Below are 23,532 nucleotides of genomic sequence, written 5' to 3'. Positions count from 1 at the left end.
ATCAGAGCTTCCACTTTTCCCTTAATTTTTAGCAAAAGCTGCTATTTTGCGCACGTGTGCTGGTCAAGAATCTGCCATTAATGTTACAAATAGCAGAGCTGAGCCTGTAACAGTGCGTGAAACATTCAGGGTTTTTTGTTTCCTACCACTTACCCTCTGCCATGGGGAGTTAATTCATACATAGACACTACATAATTTATGTCTGAGAACCAAATTATTCGAATGCAGTTTTTCCCTCTAAGCTCTCCTTGAGTCATATCTCAGTATCTTTTATGGAGAGGGTTTCTTTTTTGCATTTGACCCTGTTCCTGTTTCTAACTTTTAAATGGCAAAAGCAAATGTGCTTTGAAAAGTGTGTTACACTGTAGTTGTTAAATAAAGCAATAACCTATGCACTTGTAATGCTTTCTCTATGACCTACTTACATACTACTTCACCCTCCTTATAGTATGATTAAAAGCTGCTTTGAATCCACTATTCCCTCAAGGGATTTGAGGCTAGAATTTAACAAACTGCTGAGAAGGCTTAAGTCAGTAAGAGGGCTTCCCTACAGCTTCTTCCAGCTAATTCACATGTAATTAAAAGGAAAATAAATATTTCAAAAGAACATACGTTTTAATGAAGCATTTTTAAGCACTTACACCTTGCATAATGGGGCAAATTTATAAAGATCTCTCTATTCCATATGCATATTTTAAGCAAAATTATTTGTGATCCTCTCCTCCTCCCTCTTTGCATCCTGTGTGAAGCGTGGATTTGCTTTTCAGTCAGCAGCAGTGACTGTGGTCCTTAGCAGTGACAGGCTGGTGAGACTGAAGTCCCTCAGATTTAGCATGTACCAAAAAAACTCAGGATGAAGAGGTGCAGATCCAGCTGCACAGGGCGAAGTGGGGGTGGAGACTTCTTAGTTAGAAGAATATCTTCATCCTCACTGAGCAGCCTGTATTTCTTCTGAGCTAAAATCTGTCCCTTCTGCAGTGGCAAGATTTTGAAATTGAAAGTTAATCCAACTCTGCTCTGGGCCGGATTAACCACCATGGAGGCCTCAGATCAAAAACCAGGTGGCTGCATCCAGCTGGAGAAAGTTGTGCTGGTTTCTCCTTTCATTTGGACTTTTCACTTAATTTTTTTTTATCCACTGTATGGTCAGTCCTACGCTGTGATGGATGGGTGGCGTAAAGGAATCACCATGAATTTAGTAAAGAGGGGCCATAGCTTTGCTTTTGTGCCTTTCTTTCTATGTGGATGTTTAGGTGCCATGGTGATGAGGACAGTATGTGAACATATAGAGCAGAGCAGATTAATAACACTATAGATATCTGTTCAGGATTGCAGCTGTCCTACGGGGATTATGCTGAGGGCCAAGTGAACCTTTTCTTTCTTTAGACTTGCAAAGTAGGCAAAAATTTTAGCAGCCTGAGGGTTTTTTCTTCCTTTTTAACTGTTTAAAATTGAGAAGTCTCTTAGTGCAATAAACTGGACTCTAAAAAACTTGCCTGTCCTGTATTTTTTTTCCCTATCAAAACAATGATGGTCAAAATTTAAATAAAAGTTGGCCTGACTGATAACACAGTTTTTGGGTATATTTAAATTTTATATTAGATTGCTCTTTTAAAAGTTTAAGCATAGTAGGTTTTAATTTGCATTTGTTACTTTTTGCAAGTGTTGACTATCCATAACAAATCAAATTATAAAACCTAGAGAGAGATTCAGATGGAGAAGCACACACAATGGAGAGGAACGTTCTGTCTGTCTAGACTGCTCAGATCACCTAGTAATCTTCGTAAATATGTTAATATTCTTTTGCCTGGAGCGGCTTTGTGTTGAAGCAAGTAGGTCTTGGAGATGGAAAGGAAAATTTATACAGATTTTCAGGGGGCGGTGGCATGGGGGGGGAGCCTCCAGCTATTTGTATGTGTGGAATTTTGTGTGCGTCTCAGAGGTGACACTTCTGTGTGTGGCCAACTCTGAGAGCAGCGAGGTTGGGAGCGGGTTTTTTGGGAGGTTACAGCCACGAGAAAGGATTTGCCGTCATTAACTTATTTAAATCCCTCTTTCCGATCAGTGAGGACAGAGTTACTACCAGTCTCTCTCCAGCCAGTAACATCACTCTGAGCATTTAAAACACTGCCAAGGTCTCAATGGCAGGAGTTTGAGCGTGCAGACAGCCTGCACCCACAACCTGACCAAACCCTCCCAGTGCCCCCAGCTCGGCTCCGGCCGTGCCCCAGCGGAGCCCTCGTGGGCAGCGCCCGCCCGGGGCTGCGGGGGCCGGGGCCGGGCTCGGCTCCCCCCGCACGGCCGCGGGGCCGGGCAGCGCCGCGGGGCCGCGGGCGGGTCCCGCCGCCCCCGGAGCGGGGCCGGGCGGAGCGGCGGAGTCCCGGGCGGGCAGCCCCCGGCCCGGCGGCGGCAATAGGCCTCTCCCGGGGCGGCGGGGGCGCAGGGGTTAACGGGGAGCCGCAGCGGGGAGATGGCTCCGCCTCCCCGCTCAGCACCTGGCGCTCCACCGACAGTTGCCTCAGCAGTCGATTTCGGAGGGGATTGGCGGAAAAAACCGAGAGGGGGAGAGAAATGTGACAACTGCCGGGGCTGGCGGCTGCCGCGGGGAGGCCTCCGCACCTGTGCCTGCCGCTCCGCCGCCCGGCGCAGTTGTGGGATCCGCCGCGCCCCGCCGCATCCTCCCGCCGACCGCCGCGGCGCCCCCGGAGCCCAGCATGACTTCTTCGTTCAAGCTGGATTTCCTTCCGGAGATGATGGTCGACGGTCGCTTGCTGGTCTCTGACAGAATGTAAGTGGCGGCGGGGCTGCCGCCGGGTCTCCCCCACCCCGCCCCGCTCCGGGTTCCGCCCGGCACCGAGCCCCCGCCGCGGGGCGCGGGGCTTCGGCCGGCTCCTTCCGCACCGCCCGCCCTTCCGCGGGAGGAGAAGGGGGGCTCCTACCCCCAGCCACCCCCTCCTCCCCAAGTCACTTGGTGGTCTCCGTGCCGTGCCCCCTCCTGGGGTGTTCAGCGTCCCGCAGGTCGGTGCCGGCGGGCGCGGGGGGTTATCGGCTGCCGCTGATGATGATGATGATGATGCAACGTGGAGAAACGCGCAGCGGTCGCGCGTAGCTGAGCGCTCTCTCCCCTCCGTGCCCAGCGGAGCCCTGCACAGACACCTGTCCCCTGCACCCAGCCCGGACCCACCCGTGTCTTCTCACCCCTCCCCGGCAGAATAAAAATGCCCTTGCAAATTTTCAGCAGTTTTCAAATTCAGATGAAATACTAAGCATCCACTGGGAGTACCAGGCAGAACGCAGGGATCTGGCTTTTTTCGCCCCCCCCCGCCCCCTCCCATACCGTCCCCGACAGCTGCCTGGTACGGAGAGTGTTAATTAGGGTGAGGATGGTTGTTTTACGTGCAGTAGAAGTGGGGATGGGATGTATTGGAAGGCGCTGAATGCTGGAATTTCAGAAGGAGAAGTATTCCCCTAGCCCGGCTCTGCTCTGTTAATCTCGGTCTGAAAGTTTCTATTATCATCCTCTTGGGCACTGCCAATTGACAGGTATTTTCAGGTAACCTAAGCCTTGTATGAAAAAATAAAAGGTAGAAATGATGAAATAGCCATCTGCTGAAAGATACGAAGTGTGAGGACTGTGCTGCATTATTTTACAGTATCCAGGATATCTTTTATTTTGTTGCTTTTTCTTCTTTTATCAGGATGACAAACGAGGTTTGAGTTACATTAGAATGAAGCGAGAGGTTTGGCATTGGCTCTGCACTGAAGCTGTTCTGGTTGAGGCAGCGCTTAAGTTACAAGTGTAAATAAACCCGTGTGTGCAGCAGAGAGTGTCACCTGCAATTTGCACAAATCAGGTTGCAAACTGTGCCCCCATCTAAGGCTATTCAGACTTTTATTGCCTTTTTTACTGGCAACCAAACTTTCTCTGAGGTGGAATGCTTTCCCTTGCACCAGCAGTGCTCTGCATGGAGATATTCAGTGGTGGCCAGTTGTTCAGACAGCTGAGGTTTAGTGAGTGTGTGGGAGAGGGGCAAGAGTCAGGGGGGTGCAGATGACTTACACTATTTTTACAGTCTTTGAAGGACATCGAAGTGTGCCAATTCTGACTGCCTCTTGTCTTAAATTTGTGATCTTAAATTCGAAAAACTTCTGTGCTGTGTTTTGCTCTTCCCATTGTAGAATCTCGGGTTTTGTTGGCATTAGTCAGTTTTGGGAAAGTGCTGTCAGTTTCGCCTGTTTTGCAGAAAAATCGCAGAGGTTTGACCATTGGGATACGAAGTAGCAGCTGAACATTGGTATCTCCTTGCTCTGCAGCCCTCTGTAGGGACCTGCCACAGCCAAATTTCCCCTTGTTTTCATTATCTCAGCTTTGATTAGACTTTCTACCTGCTGTCCTAGGCAGTCAGAAAAGATCCTGCTAACAAATATCTCCAAGCTCAAAGGCATTATTAACTGTGGCTGATGATGCCCTGTTGTCACTTAAGCTTATATAACTTTATCTCCAATCTGCCCCTCGAGGTGGGGGAGTACCACGTCATATTCTTTCTTTTGCATTGCTCTCTTCATACTCCTTCTCTCCATGAAGCATCCATAATATATTTTAACACAGCCTGAAACTCAGTCATTGGTCATTAGATGCAGAGCTTAATGTGTGTCCAAAGATACAAAAATTAGTCTAGAGGAATGTCAGCTGCTAACTGGATCTTGAAATACAGAAGTTTGATAATGGAGTTGTTAAGTGCACACCTTGTAGGGTTGGTGCTGGTTCCTCATGCATTTTTTTGGGGGGAGGGGTGACTAAGTAATCTCTTGAAGGAAAAAAAAACTTTATCTCCTGTATCATCAGTGGTCGTGATGTGATGTGCTTCCTTGTATTAACCAAACCTTGCTTTGCTCCTGGTCTAAGTAATTGTGGAGACGGCATGATTTCAAGGGATCATGTGTCATGCATGCAAATTAATATTGAGGCTAAATTGCCATGAACTCAGGGAGCCTCTCTTCCTAACACAAACAGCCTTGAACCCAAATGCTGCGTGTGAGAGCTTTGCTACACTGCCTTTCTAACACTCCGCCACTCGCTGTTCAAAACCATCTTTATCTTGTCCTCCTTAGCCAAGTGGTGACACGCATTTACTCGCAAGTCCCCAACTCTCTGGACTAATCAGTGCTGACGAGGATGCAGTTTGATTACGCATCAGGGGTCGGGGGCACACGAGCCCCCTGCCCTCCAGCTGCCCCCCAGGCGGGCGGGGAGCCGCCAGCAGCGCTACCGGGGTGGCGCGGAGCGCGCTCCCGGTTACCGCGCTGCTCAAAACTTTTAACCTCGCCATCTGCTCCGGCCACTCCGTGGAGCTCAGTTCAGCCCTCAGCAGAAAGGAATTTCCTATTTTAGAGCAAGGCAATTAGCAAAATGTATGTATAACGGTTCTCTTTCACAGCACAAATTGGCAAAACTGGATTTTTTTTTTTTTTTAATATGCTGGTGGCATATCAGAAGTTTTGGGAAATTGGTAGCATTCAATATGACTTGCACTTCTTCTTTGCACGATTCAAAATTATTTGTAAGGGGATTTATTTTCAGAATCATCCGTTATCTCAATGAGAGAGAAAAAGGGGAATTTTCAAGGAATAACTTTCAGTGCATATCTAGTGTGAAAGTTAACTGCCAGCCTGATATTGCAAAGTTAAAATGCTTTTACCTCTGTGAGAATGTTAATGGCTCTTAAATGATGCTTGCTTCAAATTTTGCTGCTGTTACTATATAGCGAAGCAGAAATAAAATAGAACATCAGATACACTGAGCATGACTGTGTATAATTAAACTGTATGCATGGCATCAGTGTACCTGGTTAGTGACTGAATGGCAATTTACTCGTAAAAATTAATTAATGACATGGCATTGGAAAATAGATACTCTAGGATATGAAGCATAAAAATGCATGAACTTCTGTTCTTGAGGACAGATGGCAAGCTGGATGCTCTAACCATGCCTGCAAAGAGCCCTTGCTTGGTGAATGCTCTGGGAAGGATCAGGAATTGTTTGACTGCTGTTGTGCACTGCGGGGAAGAGGCAGTTCTGAGGAAAATACACAGATACATGTAGGTGAAACGTATAGATGAAATGTGTGTGTGTATTTGGACAGGGCAGGAGAGGGTTAATGGCTATGGAGTGAGGTTATAAAATCTGAGTTCAATGTAATTTGCTGATTTCACTGGCTTACATGTACACGCCAACTGGATGATTGTGAAGTGGTTGCTTTGAGGATTAAATACTCACCGTTGTAACCCCCCCCATGCTGATTTCTGCAATACCACAGAAGATTTTGCCATTCCATGTTCCACATTTCAGTGCCTGGGATTACCTTTAATGTAAATGAGTATCAGTGTTTGTTACTACTGAAACAAACTCAAATTTTACTTTAATTTTTGGTAGCCAGTTGTAATGCCAGTAAAATACATTATGCCTCAAGAGTGCACATTCAACTGCATGGGTTACAAGGCAATAATGTGAAAACATATTTAGCCTTTGAATTTCTTTCTCTTCTAATCAAAAATGAGTCAAAATCAGATATAAGTGCAATATGCTGATTAAAATGCCAGTGAAGATCAGTTTTTGATACTTTTTGTTTGTATTTGCTCTTCAGTAAATAAGAAATGTCATCATCCACAGGACATGCTTGCACTTTGAAATCCAGAACTTCATTTTCAGCAGTAAACCTGCAATATAGGACTGACTTTTTTTTTTTTTTTTTTTTTTTTTTTTAAGCAAAAAACTGGAGATAACAAAATTATGTTTTTTAAATGTAACTGCAGGGAAATTTAATATCCTGTCAAAAATAATTTTTCCACTCTCTGGTCTTTTTTGTTTCTAGAATATCAAATCATGATTTCCTAACTGAAAACAGACAGTTGAGTATTTTTAAGACCACAGCCTCATCCTTATACTGGCATTTTATTCTAACTTTGATTCAGCAATAGCTTTATTTTAAGTATTATGACTTTTACTTAAGTTACCTGTGTGACAGGTTCCTTGGGCCACTACTGAGGAAAAGCAAAGCAAAAAAAGAAGAAATTTTTTTGACTGTTGCCAAGGAGCTTCAAAAAGCTTCAGAAAGGAAAATAAATCTTTGGATGTCTATTAAATAATTACAATTTCATGGTGTCCTTCTCCCCATCATCTTTTCTAGAATCTCATTCAGAAGTGAACCTACGATAACTCTCAGCACATCAATATTTAAATATATCTTTCACTTCCTATGATACGATCTCACAAGTTTTAAGCCTCCTCCACACGTATTCATCATCCAAATTAATCATCAGTTATGATTGCTCTAACAACTTTGATAACTCTAAATATTTCATTGGCATTTTAGGATGTTTGATATCTTTGGAGCATTTGGACTGTTCAAATTTCATGATTAATTCATGGATTCGTATAAAAATATTTGACCAAACCAATACAGGCGAAAGGTGTACAAAATCTTTTCTTTTTTAAAAGCACCTGGAATAGGAACAGTACACCTGGGCCAGCCAACATTCTACAGAAAAATTATTGTTTTATAGTTTAAGCAAATAAAAACTTCTTTCTTACTGATGTAGAGGCAACGTTTTGGTTTTCTTTCTTTTTATTTGTTTCCACACACTGTGTTTCCAATAGGGGATTATTTCCTGTGTGTTCATATAGTTGCAAAGTATATTGCATCTCTTGACATGATTTCCTTTGATTAAAACAAATTGGTGGCAGGGTAAGGTTGACCAGAGGCTGAAGTCACAAAATAGGAAATATACGTAGAGAGCAAGGCTGAGCTTTCCTTAGCAAAGAAGTGGGAGAACAAGAAAAACCTTCACAGGTACAAGAAAAATGCAGCAACAAGAATGCCTGTTTGGAAAATAAAAACTAATTGGAGCAATAAATGTAATGTTCTCAAGTAATTGTGAAATAATTATTCCCCTTTAGAATCATCATACTTTAATTGCTTTCCAACGCGTTCTTGCGTTCTCCGTGGCTGTGGAAAGGAGGAGAAGTGCTTGTGCTCCCTTCAGGATTTCATTTTTCATTTGCAGTAAGCTGCTGGCTTTCTCATAAAGGTTTTCAGAAATATGTTGCCTCAAACGCTGTTGTGTTCTTCCATATGGTATTAAATAGAAAAGGTGAATGGCAGATGCTGAAGGTATAAAATCCCTCCTAATGTCCAGATGAAGCACCCTGACATTTAGTGGTGCAGTTCTCCATCCTCTGTATAACAGATTTATAATCAATCTCTCATTTTCATTGAGGCTGGGTTACGTAAATAGGACACACTTCAGTAGTGTATTCTCTCTGCTCACAGCTTGATTCTTGAAAATTCAGCTGACAATAGTTTAAAATTATAATATTAATAAAGAGGAGATCATCTGGCCTTCAAAATGACATCTGAAAGCAGCTTCTGTTTTGTGTTAAATCTTAATTACTGTATTTAAATGAATGCCTAAATGAGCCAATTCACAAAGGAGTTGCCTACTGTACCAATAGTGCCTGTTTGGTGATTTTTTTTTTCTTTCCATTTACACAAATATGAAAAAATAGTTTATATGGATGAGAACAGCTGCGTTCTCTTGCCTCTTACGACTCAGCTGAAGAATCTGAGTATCTTGAGTGTGTTCTCTGCCCTGGGATGGCTTCTCCCTCGCCTACCAAGTGGTGGCAATACTTAAAGTCAAGTTCAAAAACAATGCTCCGAAACAAACATTGGTGTAAGAGCTGTGAGAGAGATCCTGCACTGGCCTCCTGGGCTATGTTTTGTGAGTTTACCCATCACTTTCTATCAGGGGCAGCATATTGTCACAGCTGAGGGCAGGACTTGGGGCACAGTGCTGTGGAGAGGCTTAGTCCATGCCTGTGAGTGCTCCAGCCTTTGGTGAGGCTGGAAGGGGTGTGCTCCTGCCCACTTCTGCTCAGCTTAGTCTGGAAGCAGAGAGCTGTGTCCAGCTTACCCTGGAAGGAAACACCATGCCCAGCTGTGCCCAGCTCCTCCTGCTCCCCACTGCATCAGGGATGGGCTCATCCTCTGCAGGGGAACATGCAGGGAATTTATGTCCTTGATTTCCCCTCAGCCTCTGCATAGTGAGCCACTTCAGGCTTTTACAGGGAAAAAACAACTGCAACCTGAGAATTTTGCTTTATGATTTTCACATCTCTGTTAATTTCTTAAATTGTTGTGTGAATCTTACCCTGAGGTTTTAGAATTTACAACCATGGTTATTCCAGATATGTAGCTATTGCTCTTTCAGGGAAATGGCATTAATGATCTACTGATTTTTTTTATTGTTATTTTTTAAACATTAGTATTATTATTATTATTTTATTTTATCCTAGTGGGTTAGTGTGACAAAGAAAATGTCACACTAACAGAAAAGCCTAACACTGTCCCAGCAGTCATAGGTAGCAATTCATTGCAACATTCATTTACAGATTTTTTTCAATGTCTTTCCACTTAAATGTACTCACTCCTAGACAACAGTGGAGATTTTGAGAGGGATATCCAGATACAAACACTCTTTAGCTGGTGTTTAAATTATTAGCTTCTTGGAGAGGATAACTGCATTTGAAAATCTACAAAATCAAATGATCTATTCCCTTCTTCTGCCTTTTTTTTTTTCCTGGCTCATTCAATTGCTTGGCTCTGTCAGCCTTCGCCTGCAATTCATTGCTAGTGAGAGAGACATCTGGTTCTGCCCTTTATCAATAAATGCTTTTATTTTTTTTTTTTTTATATATATTTCCACACAGATGGAATGTAGAACAAGCATTAGGAGTTTGAAATGTTGTCAAACATATTCCATGCCTGGTGGCTATTGCTTAAAGAAAACCCTGTTCTATACCTGGTTGTCATACAAGATGCTCTAGAGGTTGCAAGTCACAGGACTGTGGTTTGTCTTGATTTCACCGTGAGTTTTAGTAAACTTGATCCCCTAGTTGTGTTTTCCAGGGAGATAAAAATGCTCTTTTATTTTGTCTGCAATGTCTCTATTAACAGATAGAAAAGCTGTTAATTTCATTTGTCAGTAAATGAACTTTCAATTTTTTTCTTAATTCAGTTTAATTTCTTCTTCCAAGATCTTATTGCTTAGAAACTGGTTTCTCTTATTCTATTGGCCCTATCCAAACTACATTAAACAAAAACCAGGCAAACAAACATGAAAACAAAAAAGAAATACAGAAAAAGAGTTCAGGAAATCCCAGTGACTATTACTTTAGGTATGCGTTTAGTCTTTAAAATTGATTCCAGAAAATATCTTGATTGGGAAGATATTCAGAGATTTGACCACAAAACCAGAAATGCTGAATTAAGGAATAACCACAGATGATCTAAATGATCTCTCCAGGAAAAAAATGCAGAAGTCATTCCCCTTGTCCTAATCTGACCCACGTCATTCAACTTCTTCCTCAAAGCACTGAATTTTTAGGATTGCCAGGTGAGCACTGGCTTTTTCTGGCAGGTTCAGTGTTGCCAGCTCCTCCTGGAGATCAGTATTGAGTGGGAGGGGACCAGGGGGAAGAGGAAGGAATAAAATTAGCATTTAATTTTTGCAGGATGTGGAAAAATCAATGACAAGTGAAGCAATTCTTAGAAAAAGAGAACCTCTCTGGACACGCAGAGCACTATTATCTGATGTTTTATTACCAGCTATAGCCTGTAGTCCGTGTTCAAGCCAAACTTCCGATGGGTTTCCAGGAGCTTGGCTTGAATGAGGAATGCATAATTCTGGGCTTTGCATCCCGTGCCAGGCTGTCCAGCTCTCAACGATGAATTGCAGTCGTGTACGTGGTTTTTGCAGCCTTTTTCTCATTGCTTGCCTCAGAGCGAACTTCATCATGGAAAAACATGAGGCAAATAACTTTCCAGATACTGTTCTACCTTGCTAGCAGAGTGCCTGTCTTGATGATGGAATGGAAGATAAGTCAGTTTGAGTTAGGCAGGTATTCTTTTGAGGCGTGTTCGCACATCTCAAGTTGGGGCAGGGGGGGTTCCACTCCTCTTGTCAAATCTTTTCCCCTTTGCCAGAGAGAAGGATTCATCTGACTGCCTGAGGGCTCTCAGCTTTCACAGCTATTTCTATTGTTTGGCTGCAGAAGATAGAGTACAACTTGCCCTTTTAAGTTGGTTTGTTGCCTGTGGAGAAGAGAGTAAATGCAGCAGCTTCATAACTGTGCTCGGATATAGTTGAAGAAAGTCCAGCACTATATTACAGATTTTTAAAACAATTGAGTTTGCCTGATTTCATTGTCCCCCTAAGTGAAGCCTAATATCTCACTTGGTAGACCACATTTATTTATCTTCAAGACAAGGCTGTGTAGAGTAGGAAAAGCTGAGAGTTTCTGTATCTTCTTCTTACCATTCCCATGTTTTTGCCGTTTCTAGGGTATTTCACTGGAATAGGACGAAGCTTGGTATATATAGCTTAGTATGTATTGTACAACATAATGATTTAGGGTCAGATTCTGGGTATTTTTGAGCCTTTTTTTCTTCCTGCAATGACTGGTTCAATGTGGCCGTACAGATGTTGACAAAGAGTTCTCATTGTCATTGGAATGTAAGATAGCAACTCTTCAGATCCTATGCAAACCCATCCTTTGAAACCATCATTGACATGGGAGTGAGACCTATTTTCCAGCAAGAAATATTGCTTACAAGGCTTAATGTTGCCCAAGGAGTCTTCAAGAACACTGGCTGATCTCTGTGTTTTCAAAGTATTATTCCAGGCTCCTTCAAGTCACTTTTTCTTCCCCTGCATGCAGTTTCTTGGATTTGGGAAGAGGTCCTGCAGCAGCCTCGTTGCTGCCTGTCTGTCTGTCTTGATGAACAGCAGGCCAAATGTAGCAAGAGATACACTCTGGAATGCAGAAAGGAGCAATTTTCAGCTTGCTCAGATGCCCTTATTGCTACCTGGAATCTCTGCAGGAGCTGGAGACTATTTGGCTGATTCTGTGCCTCTTTGCTCTCTCTGTCCTCACCTCCACATCAGGGGCTGCTTAGACTTCTTTACTTTGGTGGCCTTCAGAGAATTTGAAGGTCTCTGAGCACCCCTTGGCTCTCCATTTCTTCTCAAGTGGGGAAAGGCAGTGGAGAGGACTGCTGCTGACTTCAGCCACTCAGGCCTCTGATTTTCCTGTTTGGTTTGGAGCCACACATAAATAGTGAATTTGGAGTTAAGAGATGCCTGGCCTCTGGGTAAATTGAATATTATGGAGCAGAAAGAGGTGTGTATTTAGGCAAGGCTTGCATATAAGATGCAAATTCGGGATTACTTAGCAGAGAAAATAATCATTTAAAATTAATGTTATATTTAAAAAGTGGAGCATCATTTGTGTTAACAGGAGTGAAGGTTTTATTTTTAAGCTTAGCAAAGCCCCACATCCCAGAAAATGCAAAAATGCTGCTGATAATTTCTGGATGTGAACCTGGAAGGCTTCATGGAAACTTAAAAATAAATCAACTTCCCTCTTCTTTCCCAAAACTCTTTGGGCAAAAAAAAAAAAAAAAAAAAAAGGTGTAAATATTTAACAGCAAATAATCACATTGCCAAGAACAGCAAACAGAGCCTTTTTATTCAATTCCATAATATGCTGTAAATAATGAAACCCCTCATAGATCTAGCTGGACTATTTTTTTATCAGTGAAGAACCTTAGCATAGCACTTTAAAAATCCATCAACATAGCTAAAACTCTTTTTCCAGTCTCTTACCACTTCATGCCATATTTTTCTCTGTCCCTGAAATATGCATTTTTCCCTGCTTATGTTTATTTAAAATGCTGGGAGCCTTCAGCCTGCTCTGATCCATCCATGTTTCAAGCAAGCAGCCTTCCCTGCCCTTTTCTACCTTGTGAGTTAAGAACCACCTTGCTTTGCTCTCCCTTATCACTATCCTTTCAATATCCACAAAAACACCACTGTGATTCCTTCCCTGCTTCTCTGGTGAAAGAAGTTCCCACAAATACCTGCAAAACACTTACTTTGTTTTCTTCCTTCTTTGATAAGTAAGAGAAACCTATTGAACTTGGAGAGAACCACCTAGAACTTAGATCTGAAGTGCTTAATGATTTTATATTCTTACTGTCCAGATAGTGATTCAAATTTTGAAAGTCCCTGAAAGCATGACCAGCATTTCTGGTCTGGGTTCATTGACCCAGCTGACTGGAATTATCAGCCCTGACTGTGATTTTCTAGTTCTTCTGAGGATCCGTTGCTTCAAAAAGTATAGTAGTTTTTCTTATATTTTTGTAGTGGATGTTTTAGTAGGTTCTCTCAGCTCTGTTTTTTAAACAGTCTTGTCTACAAGTTGTGAACCAAATACGATACTATCATGTTGTTTTCTTTTTTCCCACAACCACAAGTTGCCCTACTTACCCGATGCAAATCACTGTGGATCTACGTAACATGCCTTTCTCAAGGGCATCTGTTAATTCCATGTGACAAGCTGGGGAGTTTCAGCCAGGAATATTGAGCACTGAGAGAAGTCCTGGTTAGGCTCAGTAGGACTTAAATTTTAAGCAATCCTCCCAAATTACAGCTTTGACAGACCTTGTGTGTGAGCATTTTCTTCAACATTGAGGTGCTTAGGTGAGACTTCCATCATTAACAGCATTTGCCTTTACAATAAATAGATAACAGCACCAAGCTGGGGGATGCTGTGTCTTACACAGAGGCCTCAGTAGATTGCAACCTTTTCTCTAAGCACTTGACTTAGAGTGTTTGATACAGATACAACGAAACTGGTGGTGAAACTCAGTGAAAACAAGTGGCTTAGAATCAGCTCAAATATTCAGGTTCCAGAAAGACTGGTTGTTATAAATAAATTAAGGACTGAATCCAAAGCTCGTTGAGTCGATGGGCAGGCTCCCTTTGATTTCAAAGCACTCTGTATCTGTCATCCAAACGCACCGCGAACAAATAAAGACAAAGAATTTATGTTGATTGGACATATTCAGTGTGACAAGAGCTTAAGTCTGATTCTCCTCTTTGCTTATGAAACACAACTGTGTGCTTCTCCCCGGGGTTGCTGGAAGACAAGTATTTTGGTAGCTGCATGCTAGGACTCACAATTAGTGCAAGCACTGGCTCCTAACGCTAAGAATGACGGTGCTCTTTGAAATGGAGAGAAAGTTATGGAAAGGGAGAGAGAGTTAGGGCTTATAACAGTGTGTTGTGGGGTTATCCTGATTTGACTTCAGGGCTTTAAAGGTGTTGATTTATCCTCCTATTTTTATTTTTCTTAATTCTTTTTAAAAAGTCATCTTGATCTGTTACAATGGTAAGTTCAACGACATCAGAACACTTGCAGTTAAATTGTGGGCTTTAGAGAGAGGAGGTTCTCTGCTGGCTGAATGCCCCCTGTTCTCATCCCTTGTGCTGGTTGGAATATTCTGTGGCATCAAGCTCTGGGTCTCCCTGTTCCTCCCCCACAGGGACTTGGGGACACTGTGTAGGTTCTTCTTTCTGTATGTGAGACATTGTTTAGAAAGCAGCTTTATTTTCTTAGTCAAGGAGCTCAAGGCACTCCAAGGGATGGATATGTTGAAGGAAGCACAACAGTAGCATCAAGATCACTTGGGTCTCAGACTGATTCTGGTTTACTACTGAGGCAGATGCTGAATAGAGAAGCAAAAATCACTTTTATTTACGATATAATTAACTTACAATGAGCAGAACTCTGATACTATTTTTTTAAATATCAGATACATATATTTCATTTTACCCTAAAATAGTTCATACTTCTTGGTCTTCTGAACAAATCAAATACTTGATTTCTCTTTCTGAAATTCTTGATCATGTTGGGCTTGGAGCAGCCTTCAGTCCCATTTCTAAACTGAAGCTGGTTGATTTGTCTCAAAGTGACTTCCCCTCATGAAACATTGATACCTTTTCACTTGCTATCTTCTTGTTCTGATCTAGATTTACTTTTGCAACTGCAAAAGGCGCGATCATTTGAACAAGGTGTACTGAGGTGTACACCTCTACATTTTTAGCCACTGTATTTCAAATTTTTTTTATAGACTTCAGGTTTTCAAATAACTCCAATTTATCTTTGTTCTGGTTTATTTAGGTTCCCCATGCAAAGAGTAGAATAATGGGAAAAGTAAAAGCGGAATGTATGTAGGGGTTAGTATAAACCACAACCCTTTTCATACTGAACATTAGCTAGTTGAAATGCCTCCACTCTTGGCAGAGGACAAGCTTCGTAACCTAAGAGGATGTGATTTGAGTGGAGTTTTCATGCCCCATGTGCTCATTGTGTTCTTGCCACTGATGCAAACATTATCTATAATTACATTTTCAAGAGACTGAAAATTGCAGTCTTTGTGGAACAAAAATGCAGCTGAAGAATGGAATGTATATGCTCTCCACCCTCATTATAAGGCTTATAAAAATCAAACTATAAGGCCCAGTACTGTAGCTTTCAGATACAGGAAACCAGCACTGTTAGCCTGCAGTAGAGCATTTTCACTGAAAATTAAGGCCTTTTGATAATCAAGCTAGTGCTGTTATTTCTACTAGCTTGCCATTGAAACCAGTCAAACTAAAATTTGTAATTCCAATCTGTATAAATAAAGTTGGAGTAATTACTCTGTTTGCTTATTTACAATATTTCCATGAGTTTGAGATTTAATTCACAACTGGTGGCAACATTAAAAGATTTATTAGACAGATCATAACATGGGTGTGGAAACATCCTACCACACCATGCTGTGGAGCAGCCATGTTTTTCAGGAGGAAAACAACAATACTGAAAATGCTGTTTTCATTATGTTCTGAACACTGAGGAGTTTTAGTGCTGCTGCTCAAACTGCACATCTCAATAAAGCATCTCTTCCCTGCATCAGTGTTACCATCTTTATTCCAGCAGCTGAAGAACCAGAAATAGAAAGGAGAATACATATCCTTGATTTCCTGTGTAAAACAAGCAGTGGAAACTTATATAAAAGTTTCCAGGTGGAGACAGCTAATCTTGAACTCCTGTAATATGTTTTTTAGAGTAGAAATTAATGAAATCACAGTGCATCAATCACCTGTGTTCATAACACCCATGCCTTCATTTTGCTCTTATGAACTTCAGTTCTGAGTGGAGTTTTCCCTCCAATAAGTGTGGCATTTGAATGTTCTCTGAAAGTGGAGTTTGTCTCTGATACCAGGGAGATAAATGCCTTTGAATAGAAAGACACGTTGTTATTGGTTCTATTACTTACTGCATTGAGGAGTGTGCATAGAGGTGTTGAATGATCACATCAATGCTAATAAATAGATAAATAAGGGATGGTCCTGAATGCCTGTAAATCCATGAGACTAGATGCAGGAATGTAGGAATTTATTGTGAAACACAGAAAGTCTGTACTAAAATTAGCATGTATTCACTTATTTCCTTTCAAGCTGGTTCTTTTTTATTATTCTAAAGGAAGTAATAATTTCGTTGTCCTCCCTGGGTTCGCAGTTATTATTAAAATCAATTCTCAAAACAATTTAGATGAAATAGTGTAACCTTTACTAGGTATCTGTTTATGACCGTCTAACTTTATGTGGGAAGGGCTCTGGGCAACATCATATTGCAGTCAGGTGACAGTAAGGGCAGCTAGAGCCACATACTTTCTGCAGTTGCTGCCCAAGTTGGTAATTCTGCCTCCAAGTTCTGCTCACTGATTGCTGCAAGTTATGCCCAGGAACGCAGTGCTGGAGTTCCCAGGACAGCATCTATTCTTAGTGGTCCAGCAAAACTTATTAAGAAAAGTAATTAGAACAAAGCTCAAGTACATTAGCCTCTTTAATGCTCCTGAATTCTCAGAGCTGTCTTCAACATTGGCAGAAGCTGTTTCCAGTAGAGAAGCTGAAGCAACTTTGCTGAAGTTAAACCCACTTTGGCATCGTGGTGGGAATTTCTCCTTACATAACAATATCAAGACCCGGACAGATCAAAGGGCTCTGGTATTCCAATTAGTGAAAATAACCCACTTTGCTTTTACTTTTATGATGGATTTCTGACAAGATGCAAAGTTCTGTGTTTCTGCCTGCTTCTTATGTGTGGTGTTCTTCTATACCATGTCACCTCACACCTTTTCCATCATCCCCTGAGGCCCAAGAACTGTGATATATTTGTAAAACTATCCATTTCTCTTTAAAGAATATTTTTTTCTCTCTTGCCTCTTTATCATAAGTCTGCCATCTTAACTCTGGCAGGCTGGAATTGTGTATTCTTTCTCTGCTTGCAACACCACCCAGCGTTACATTTACTCAACGAATCATCTCTGCCATCCTCCTGAATATTTGTTTCCTCACTGGAATCCAAAATGTGTTTTCAAGCCTGTTCAGTCTTGTCTGAGGAATCAAAATTATGTCTCCTTGGGCTTTCAGGAAATCTTTGGGGAGATCTCTTTGATATTTAAACTACTTCAGAAATGTGAGTCGCCATATTCCTGAGATGGGAACATTCACTAACGACCTTCAGTACAGGGAGACACGAGTTCTGTGAGAGGAGCTACAAGGAGAGGGGCTCCTCATTTTTTCTTGTTATACACCTATATTCACTTATCTTGGGTACTTATCCCCTTCCCCAGGCATTCCCCTCCCTGCCAATTCTGGTAGAGTTGGACAAGAGTTAACAAAGTGCCCTTTGAGCTGTAGGATGTCCCATTAGGCAGGAAAACAGGTTTCTAGGTTTTACAAGTCCAGACTACTCACATTCACTTTCTGAACAAGCAGTCTATTTATAAAAGGGTCTGCAAGCTATTTTTTCTTCCCTTATGCCAATTAGTGACAATTTTTAGGTCTTCTCTCCTGCCACACTCAGGATTTTTTGTCTTTGTTCTTCAGTTGCCTTCGAGAGGTCTTTTGATGCTTTCTGTACTGTTGCTTTGTAGGCCAGACAGTCGCGTCAAGTGTCACTCCTGACAACGTGCAGTCTGTATAGTAAATTTAATAGAATAACACTCATTTGTTCTTTATCTCAAAAATAAAACCCTCTTCCACTGGAAGCTGCTGAGTTGCAAGGATGGCACAGCAGCTCGTGTTCTGTGAGCACCTGAAGGACAGATGGGAAAGACCCATCACTGTGGCCACACCAAAACTCTGCTACTTGCTTTTCCTTCTTAGCAATTCTTAGACCTATGGGGGAGTGGAAGACAATTTTCAGTAAATTGGCTTGTGGCTGCATTGAATCAAGCTTGTCCCATCTCAGATATTTGTATCGTAAATTTCCAATGGCACTGAAAATATGTTTGCTACTTCTAAAAGATTCTCAGGACTTTCCCAAGGATGGAGAGGAATTATGTCCCATAACTCCTGAGGAAGGCTGACTTTTGCCTGGCACTGCAAACAGGATTGATGTTTCACAACCAGCTTTTTAGTAAAATACACTGTTTGAATATAAATATTACAGTAGTCAGAAAGGAGTCTGCCACTACCTGCCTTAAAGTTTCTGTTTCCCCTCACTGAGGAGCTGAAAGCTGATCCTCAGGCTATTCCATTCTGTGATGCTAATAGCACTAATACAGTATCATTGTGTTTGAGGCTTCAAAGATACCGTACAAGCATTTTCTTATGATTCCCTGATCTTTGCATTTATACCCAGCTGTTTGTTATTCAGTTCAGCCATCAGCATCTAAGTCTCAATGGACCATGTAATATGCAGCTGTAGCCAGATGTAATGCTTCCTATTCCTAAATGTTTCTGTTAGAAGCTAAGAGTGGCAGGCTAAAGACGACTGATAACAGTGTTGCTTGCATTAATTTAAACTCTAGAGCTACAGTGATTCTGTTTGGCAAATTTATTCCATGGCCAACAAGCAGAGCAGTATTTCCAATCTCCATCATTGCTAGTAGTGTTGACATTAAATACATCAAGTATGTCTGCACTGATACAGAATGTACTTATGGTGCTAATTCAAATAGGAGAGGGATGTCCAATTTGCATAAACAAATATATTTTCAGATACAGTTCTATTTAAGAGAGATAAAGACAGGAAAATGCTTGTTCTAAACAATGACTCACAATAATTTGGAGCAGTTTAACAAATCTTCGCCCTCTTTAATTTTTTGTTCTCTGTGGATAGCCAGGGAACTTTTACAGTACCTTGTTCGTGCCACTGGCAAATCTTGCTCTTTTCATCTTTCCTGGCATGGGTGGTGGCTCAGAAGGGAATATCAGTGTTTGAATTTTCTGCCACAGATCACACTGAAGCATTTGGCAAACCACTTCAGCAGGTGACTGGGATTGCACACATACTCCAGGAGTCTTGGTTAAGCCCTTCACTAGAAGAAAAATTGAGAGAGTTGTTCAGTCTGGAGAAGCCTGGCTTTTGGGAGGCCTTTTAGCACCTTTCAGTACCAAAAGGGGCTACAAGAGAGCTGGAGCAGGACTTTGAACAAGGGACTGCAAAGGATAATGGCTTTAAACTGAGAGCATCCAGGTTTAGATTAGATGTTAGAAAGAAAGTCTTTACTGAGAGGATGTTGAGGCCCTGGAACAAGCTGCCCAGAGAAGTTGAAGATGTCCCATCCCTGGAAATTTTCAAGGCCAGAGTGGATGGAGCTATGAACAACCTGGTCTCGTAGAAAGTGTCCCTGCCCCATGACAGTGAGACTGGACTTGATCTTTAAGATCCTTTCATAACAAAACTATTCTGTGATTGTTTCTAAATTGATGTCCATGGGTGGTTAGAGACTTCTGAGAAACTTTGGACAGGAACATTCGTCACAACTGCAAAATTCCGTGTCAGTGGGGGCTCAACCTGCTTCAAAATTTTTATAGAAATTAACTTTTCTCTAGGGTTTTTCATTTTTTTCATTGGCAGTGTAACTTCATAAAACGCACTTCAGATTCTGCTTGGTCATTTCATATTGTTTGACCCAGTGTAAGAATGCAATCAAAATTAGATGTGTGGTGTTTCTTCCCTTGTTTCTTCCCTGCCCCTAAACCCAGCTTCATATATGTGTGTATATATATGTGTGTGTGTGTATATATATATGTATGCGTGTGTATGTATATATATATATATATATACATACACATATGTATTTATTATTATTTTGCACACTAAGTAATCTTCATCCAGCAGGGTTGTTGAGGTGATGGGCTGTGCTCTCACCCCCTCCTGTGCTCTGTGCATCCCTGGGGTGGTTGGTGCTGCAGCCAGATGCAGCCCCAGTGCTGGGCACTGCAGGCTCAGGTTGGATTCCAGAGTGAGCAGCATTACACAGAGGATTTAATGTGATTGTAATGAATTGCATAGGGGAAGTGCTTGTTTGAAATCAACTCCATTAACTCAGAGCACAAACCATTGCAAAGTCAACAGTTTTTCTGAGTGGCCACCGCCAGCCATCTCTTTTGAAAACACTAATGGGCTGTTTAATTAGGTGATGAAAATTGTTTACAGTTGGTGATCCCAAGTTTTGTCATTTTAATAATGGTTAAATTCAATCTCTTCTTTGATTCTTGGCAACTCCCTCATTATTTCATAACCTGCTTATGTCTAGTTTAATTCATTTGCTTGTATTAAAACCAACCCTCTTGTGCAGTAGTGGTGTTTGCTTAACTGCAACTGTGTCACTGCAATACGTGAGGAACAATAACATTCAGCAGTGGATGTTAAACAAGTACAACCCTGGAAGAGAATGTTTACATTTGTGGAGGATGTATTCCTTTTGAGATGACTGTATATGAGACCTAAAGATAATCCATCCAATAGCATGTGCATTTCAACTGTTCCTGTGTGTTTTTTACTTCTGGGGTATGCTAGCTTCTCTTCTCTCTCTCCAAGAGAGATAACACCTGTCTTGCAAATCTAAGAAGGAGCAACTTAGAGAATGTGGTTTAACCCACTTGCTTGTTCCTCCTCTGCCCCCAGTGGAATGGGGGAAAGAATAGGGAGCTGGAAGGAAAATTCATAGGTTGAGATACTTTAACAGGGAAAAAAATATTACAGTAATAAAAGAATATAGAACAAATGTGATGCACAATGGAATTTCTCACCACCACCTAACTGAAGCCCAGCCAGTTCCTGAGCAGCAGCCCCCAGCCAGCTTTGCCTCCAGTTTATACACTTTTATACACAGCACCACAGAGTGTGGAATGTCCCTTTGGACACTTGGGGTAGGCTGTCCCTACTGTGTCCCCTCCCAGCTCGCTGTGCCCCCCAGCCACGTCACAGGTGGGCTGAAAAGTCTTTGTGAGTTGGTGTAAACCCTGCTTAGCCACCACCAGAAGAGCAGTAAGTTATCAACATTATTCTCATCCTAAATCCAAAACACAGCACTGCACCAGCTGCTGGGAGGAAAATTAACCCTATCCGAGCGAAACTAGGACCTTATATGCTTGATTTAGTCTTCTTTAGAGAAGCCAAGAGCAGGAGTTTTCTTTTTCTCCTGATTTTCTGATGTTTGTCTTTACTTGGTGAAGGTAGACTGAATTATTGGAAGCTATTAACATTTTGCATTTTGATGGTCACAGGATGCCTGTGGGTTCCTTTTCCTCTTCACCCTATCCAAGCATACTACAAAGACACACAAGGCCCTGTCTTAGCAAGCAAAAAATTGTTGGAATGTGAACAATTATGTGCAAAGCACACCTGAATGACAGGAGATGCATCCAGGCTCATTGGATGGCACTGGCAGAGGCCAGGAGATGCCTGGTTCCCAGCATCTTGGTCCTTTGCCATCCCAATGGATTTGGATTTGGGTTTGATTTTTGACAGCATTATATGCCTTGTGTTTCGCCAAGCAGCTCAAGCAGAGGCAGATAAACAAACTGGCAGATGCTGGAGGAAGGACTGTCTTTTCAGTTTGTGTTTTCTTCCCTGGTTATTTCAAAATTATGTCCTATACAGGTCTTTGGATTAAGAAGGAATAGGAGCCTTTCAGCTGCATTTTGGATACCACTAAGATGGAACCTCACAGAGTGGGGTTTTTTGAGGAGCTGGAGGCTGGTCTGTTCAGAAACCACATCGTGGTTGATGCTGTGATATGAAATCCTACAGCATTTCTAAACCTCTTTGCACCTCCTGTTTTTGTGTTGCAGAAGTAAAGGCATCGTTAATATGAGCATGCAATATGCTGCATGGGTAATTAAAGCATTCTTGCGTAGTTTTTCCTCGCAAAGTTTCAACCAAAGACAGTTTCAACCATATGTGACTGCACTTAGATAAAGGTTGTGCTTTCTGGAGCTCAGAAACCATGTGGGAGACCCTGTCCCAGAAGGCACTTCATGGCTTCTGAGTCTCAGGACATCACGAAGATGTTTCCAAATAAGTCCTTCTGCAGTTCAGCTGCTCAAGAGTTCCTTAGCCCTAAAAGGGCACAGAGAAAGACAAAACCTTGGGTATAACTTTAGGACAGGTGTTACCACAGCAGCTGTAGATGAGTGACCAGGCCAGAGTATGAAAACCAGAGCAGTAAGAAGGATGTACACAACAGGGTAGGCATTTTCCAGCATGACAATGCTCACTTCAGGTGTTTTCCACTACCATCATGTGTACTCAGCTTTCTGAAACCAAGGTAGATAGGCAAGCTGGGGATTGTTGTATTCCTGTGTTTCTGACATTACTGGACTTCTGGAAACTACTGTGATGCTGTTGCAGTATGACAGGTGGTCTATTACATGAATAAGAACAACTAAAGAAGAAACTGTTTATGTTCAGGGCGTAGAACTACATGAATGATTCAAAGGAAATGCGATTTCTCCCATTTTCCGACTGTTGTATTCTTGGAAAGTTCTTTAAATATGCATAGAAAATGCAAGCAAAATAGGTTTTTTTAGATTTCTAATTGTGTGTGCCATTTTCTCTCTAGGGAGCAAACAGATGTACCAAAATAAATAAGGTTTATTCTACAGCTTTAGTGATAAAGATACTTGACCTGAATAATAGTGGGAAATAATGAATGCAAATGTTTGCAAAAAGCTGTCACATATCTTTATTATGTAATCAATACCAAAGAATTGGGATTATGTTCACATAGTAGTGGCACACCCTTAAAATATTATGGTTCACCATAAATGCAATTTTGAGAGTACCATTCAAACCCCCCACTTATAAGGGATGTTTTTTAATAGCTTTTCCTCCTTACCTTTGCTTCTTAGTTACACGCTCTGGAAAGTCTGTCCCTCCTTTGAAACTTCATGCAGCAAACTGCATGAGAGAACAGGATTTTGAGGTCACAGTTTTATGAGCTTGGCTGTTTTCAAAGTTAGAAAGCAAAGGGTTAAAAGAAGTCTTTGTATTTCTCTATTCCCAAACTGCCATTTAAATTGAAACATAATTTTATGAACATTACATCTGAATACCATTTCTTTTTACAGGATCCCTTACCTCTGGGACACTGGCTTGGATCAGGATTTTTTTTTTCTTGCAACAGCTGTTCAGTGTTGAAATAAGCCAGTGGATGTGGTCCAGTTTATAGTGGGAAAGTGTCCATCTCCAAACCACCATCTCAATTGGCACTGAGTATCATCCTTGTCTCAGCAAAACGGCCAGAAATTGAATGAGCATGAATAATGAACCCTTTGCAATTG

The 23,532-nt window shown here is 41.7% G+C and overlaps 1 protein-coding gene across 4 annotated transcripts in view; it reads left to right on the top strand.

Moving 5' to 3' along the window:
• Positions 1-23,532, top strand: part of CELF2 (CUGBP Elav-like family member 2) — a 376,801-nt gene that overhangs the window by 131,504 nt on the left and 221,765 nt on the right. The window contains exon 1 of one of the 4 annotated variants that reach the window (XM_063397062.1): positions 2,473-2,788. The exons of 2 other annotated variants lie outside the window; for them this stretch is intronic. In XM_063397062.1, coding sequence (XP_063253132.1) covers positions 2,715-2,788 — 74 coding nt within the window. In that variant the 5' untranslated portion in view covers positions 2,473-2,714. Of the gene's footprint in view, positions 1-2,472; positions 2,789-23,532 lie in introns of those variants that run through there. One more of the 4 variants, XM_063397063.1, reaches the window with a different exon arrangement.

Source organism: Prinia subflava, chromosome 4, assembly GCF_021018805.1.
Source record: "Prinia subflava isolate CZ2003 ecotype Zambia chromosome 4, Cam_Psub_1.2, whole genome shotgun sequence".
In the NCBI taxonomy this organism is placed as follows: domain Eukaryota; kingdom Metazoa; phylum Chordata; class Aves; order Passeriformes; family Cisticolidae; genus Prinia; species Prinia subflava.
The sequence above is the reverse complement of the archived record's forward strand: the minus strand, read 5'-3'. Positions and strand labels throughout refer to the sequence as shown.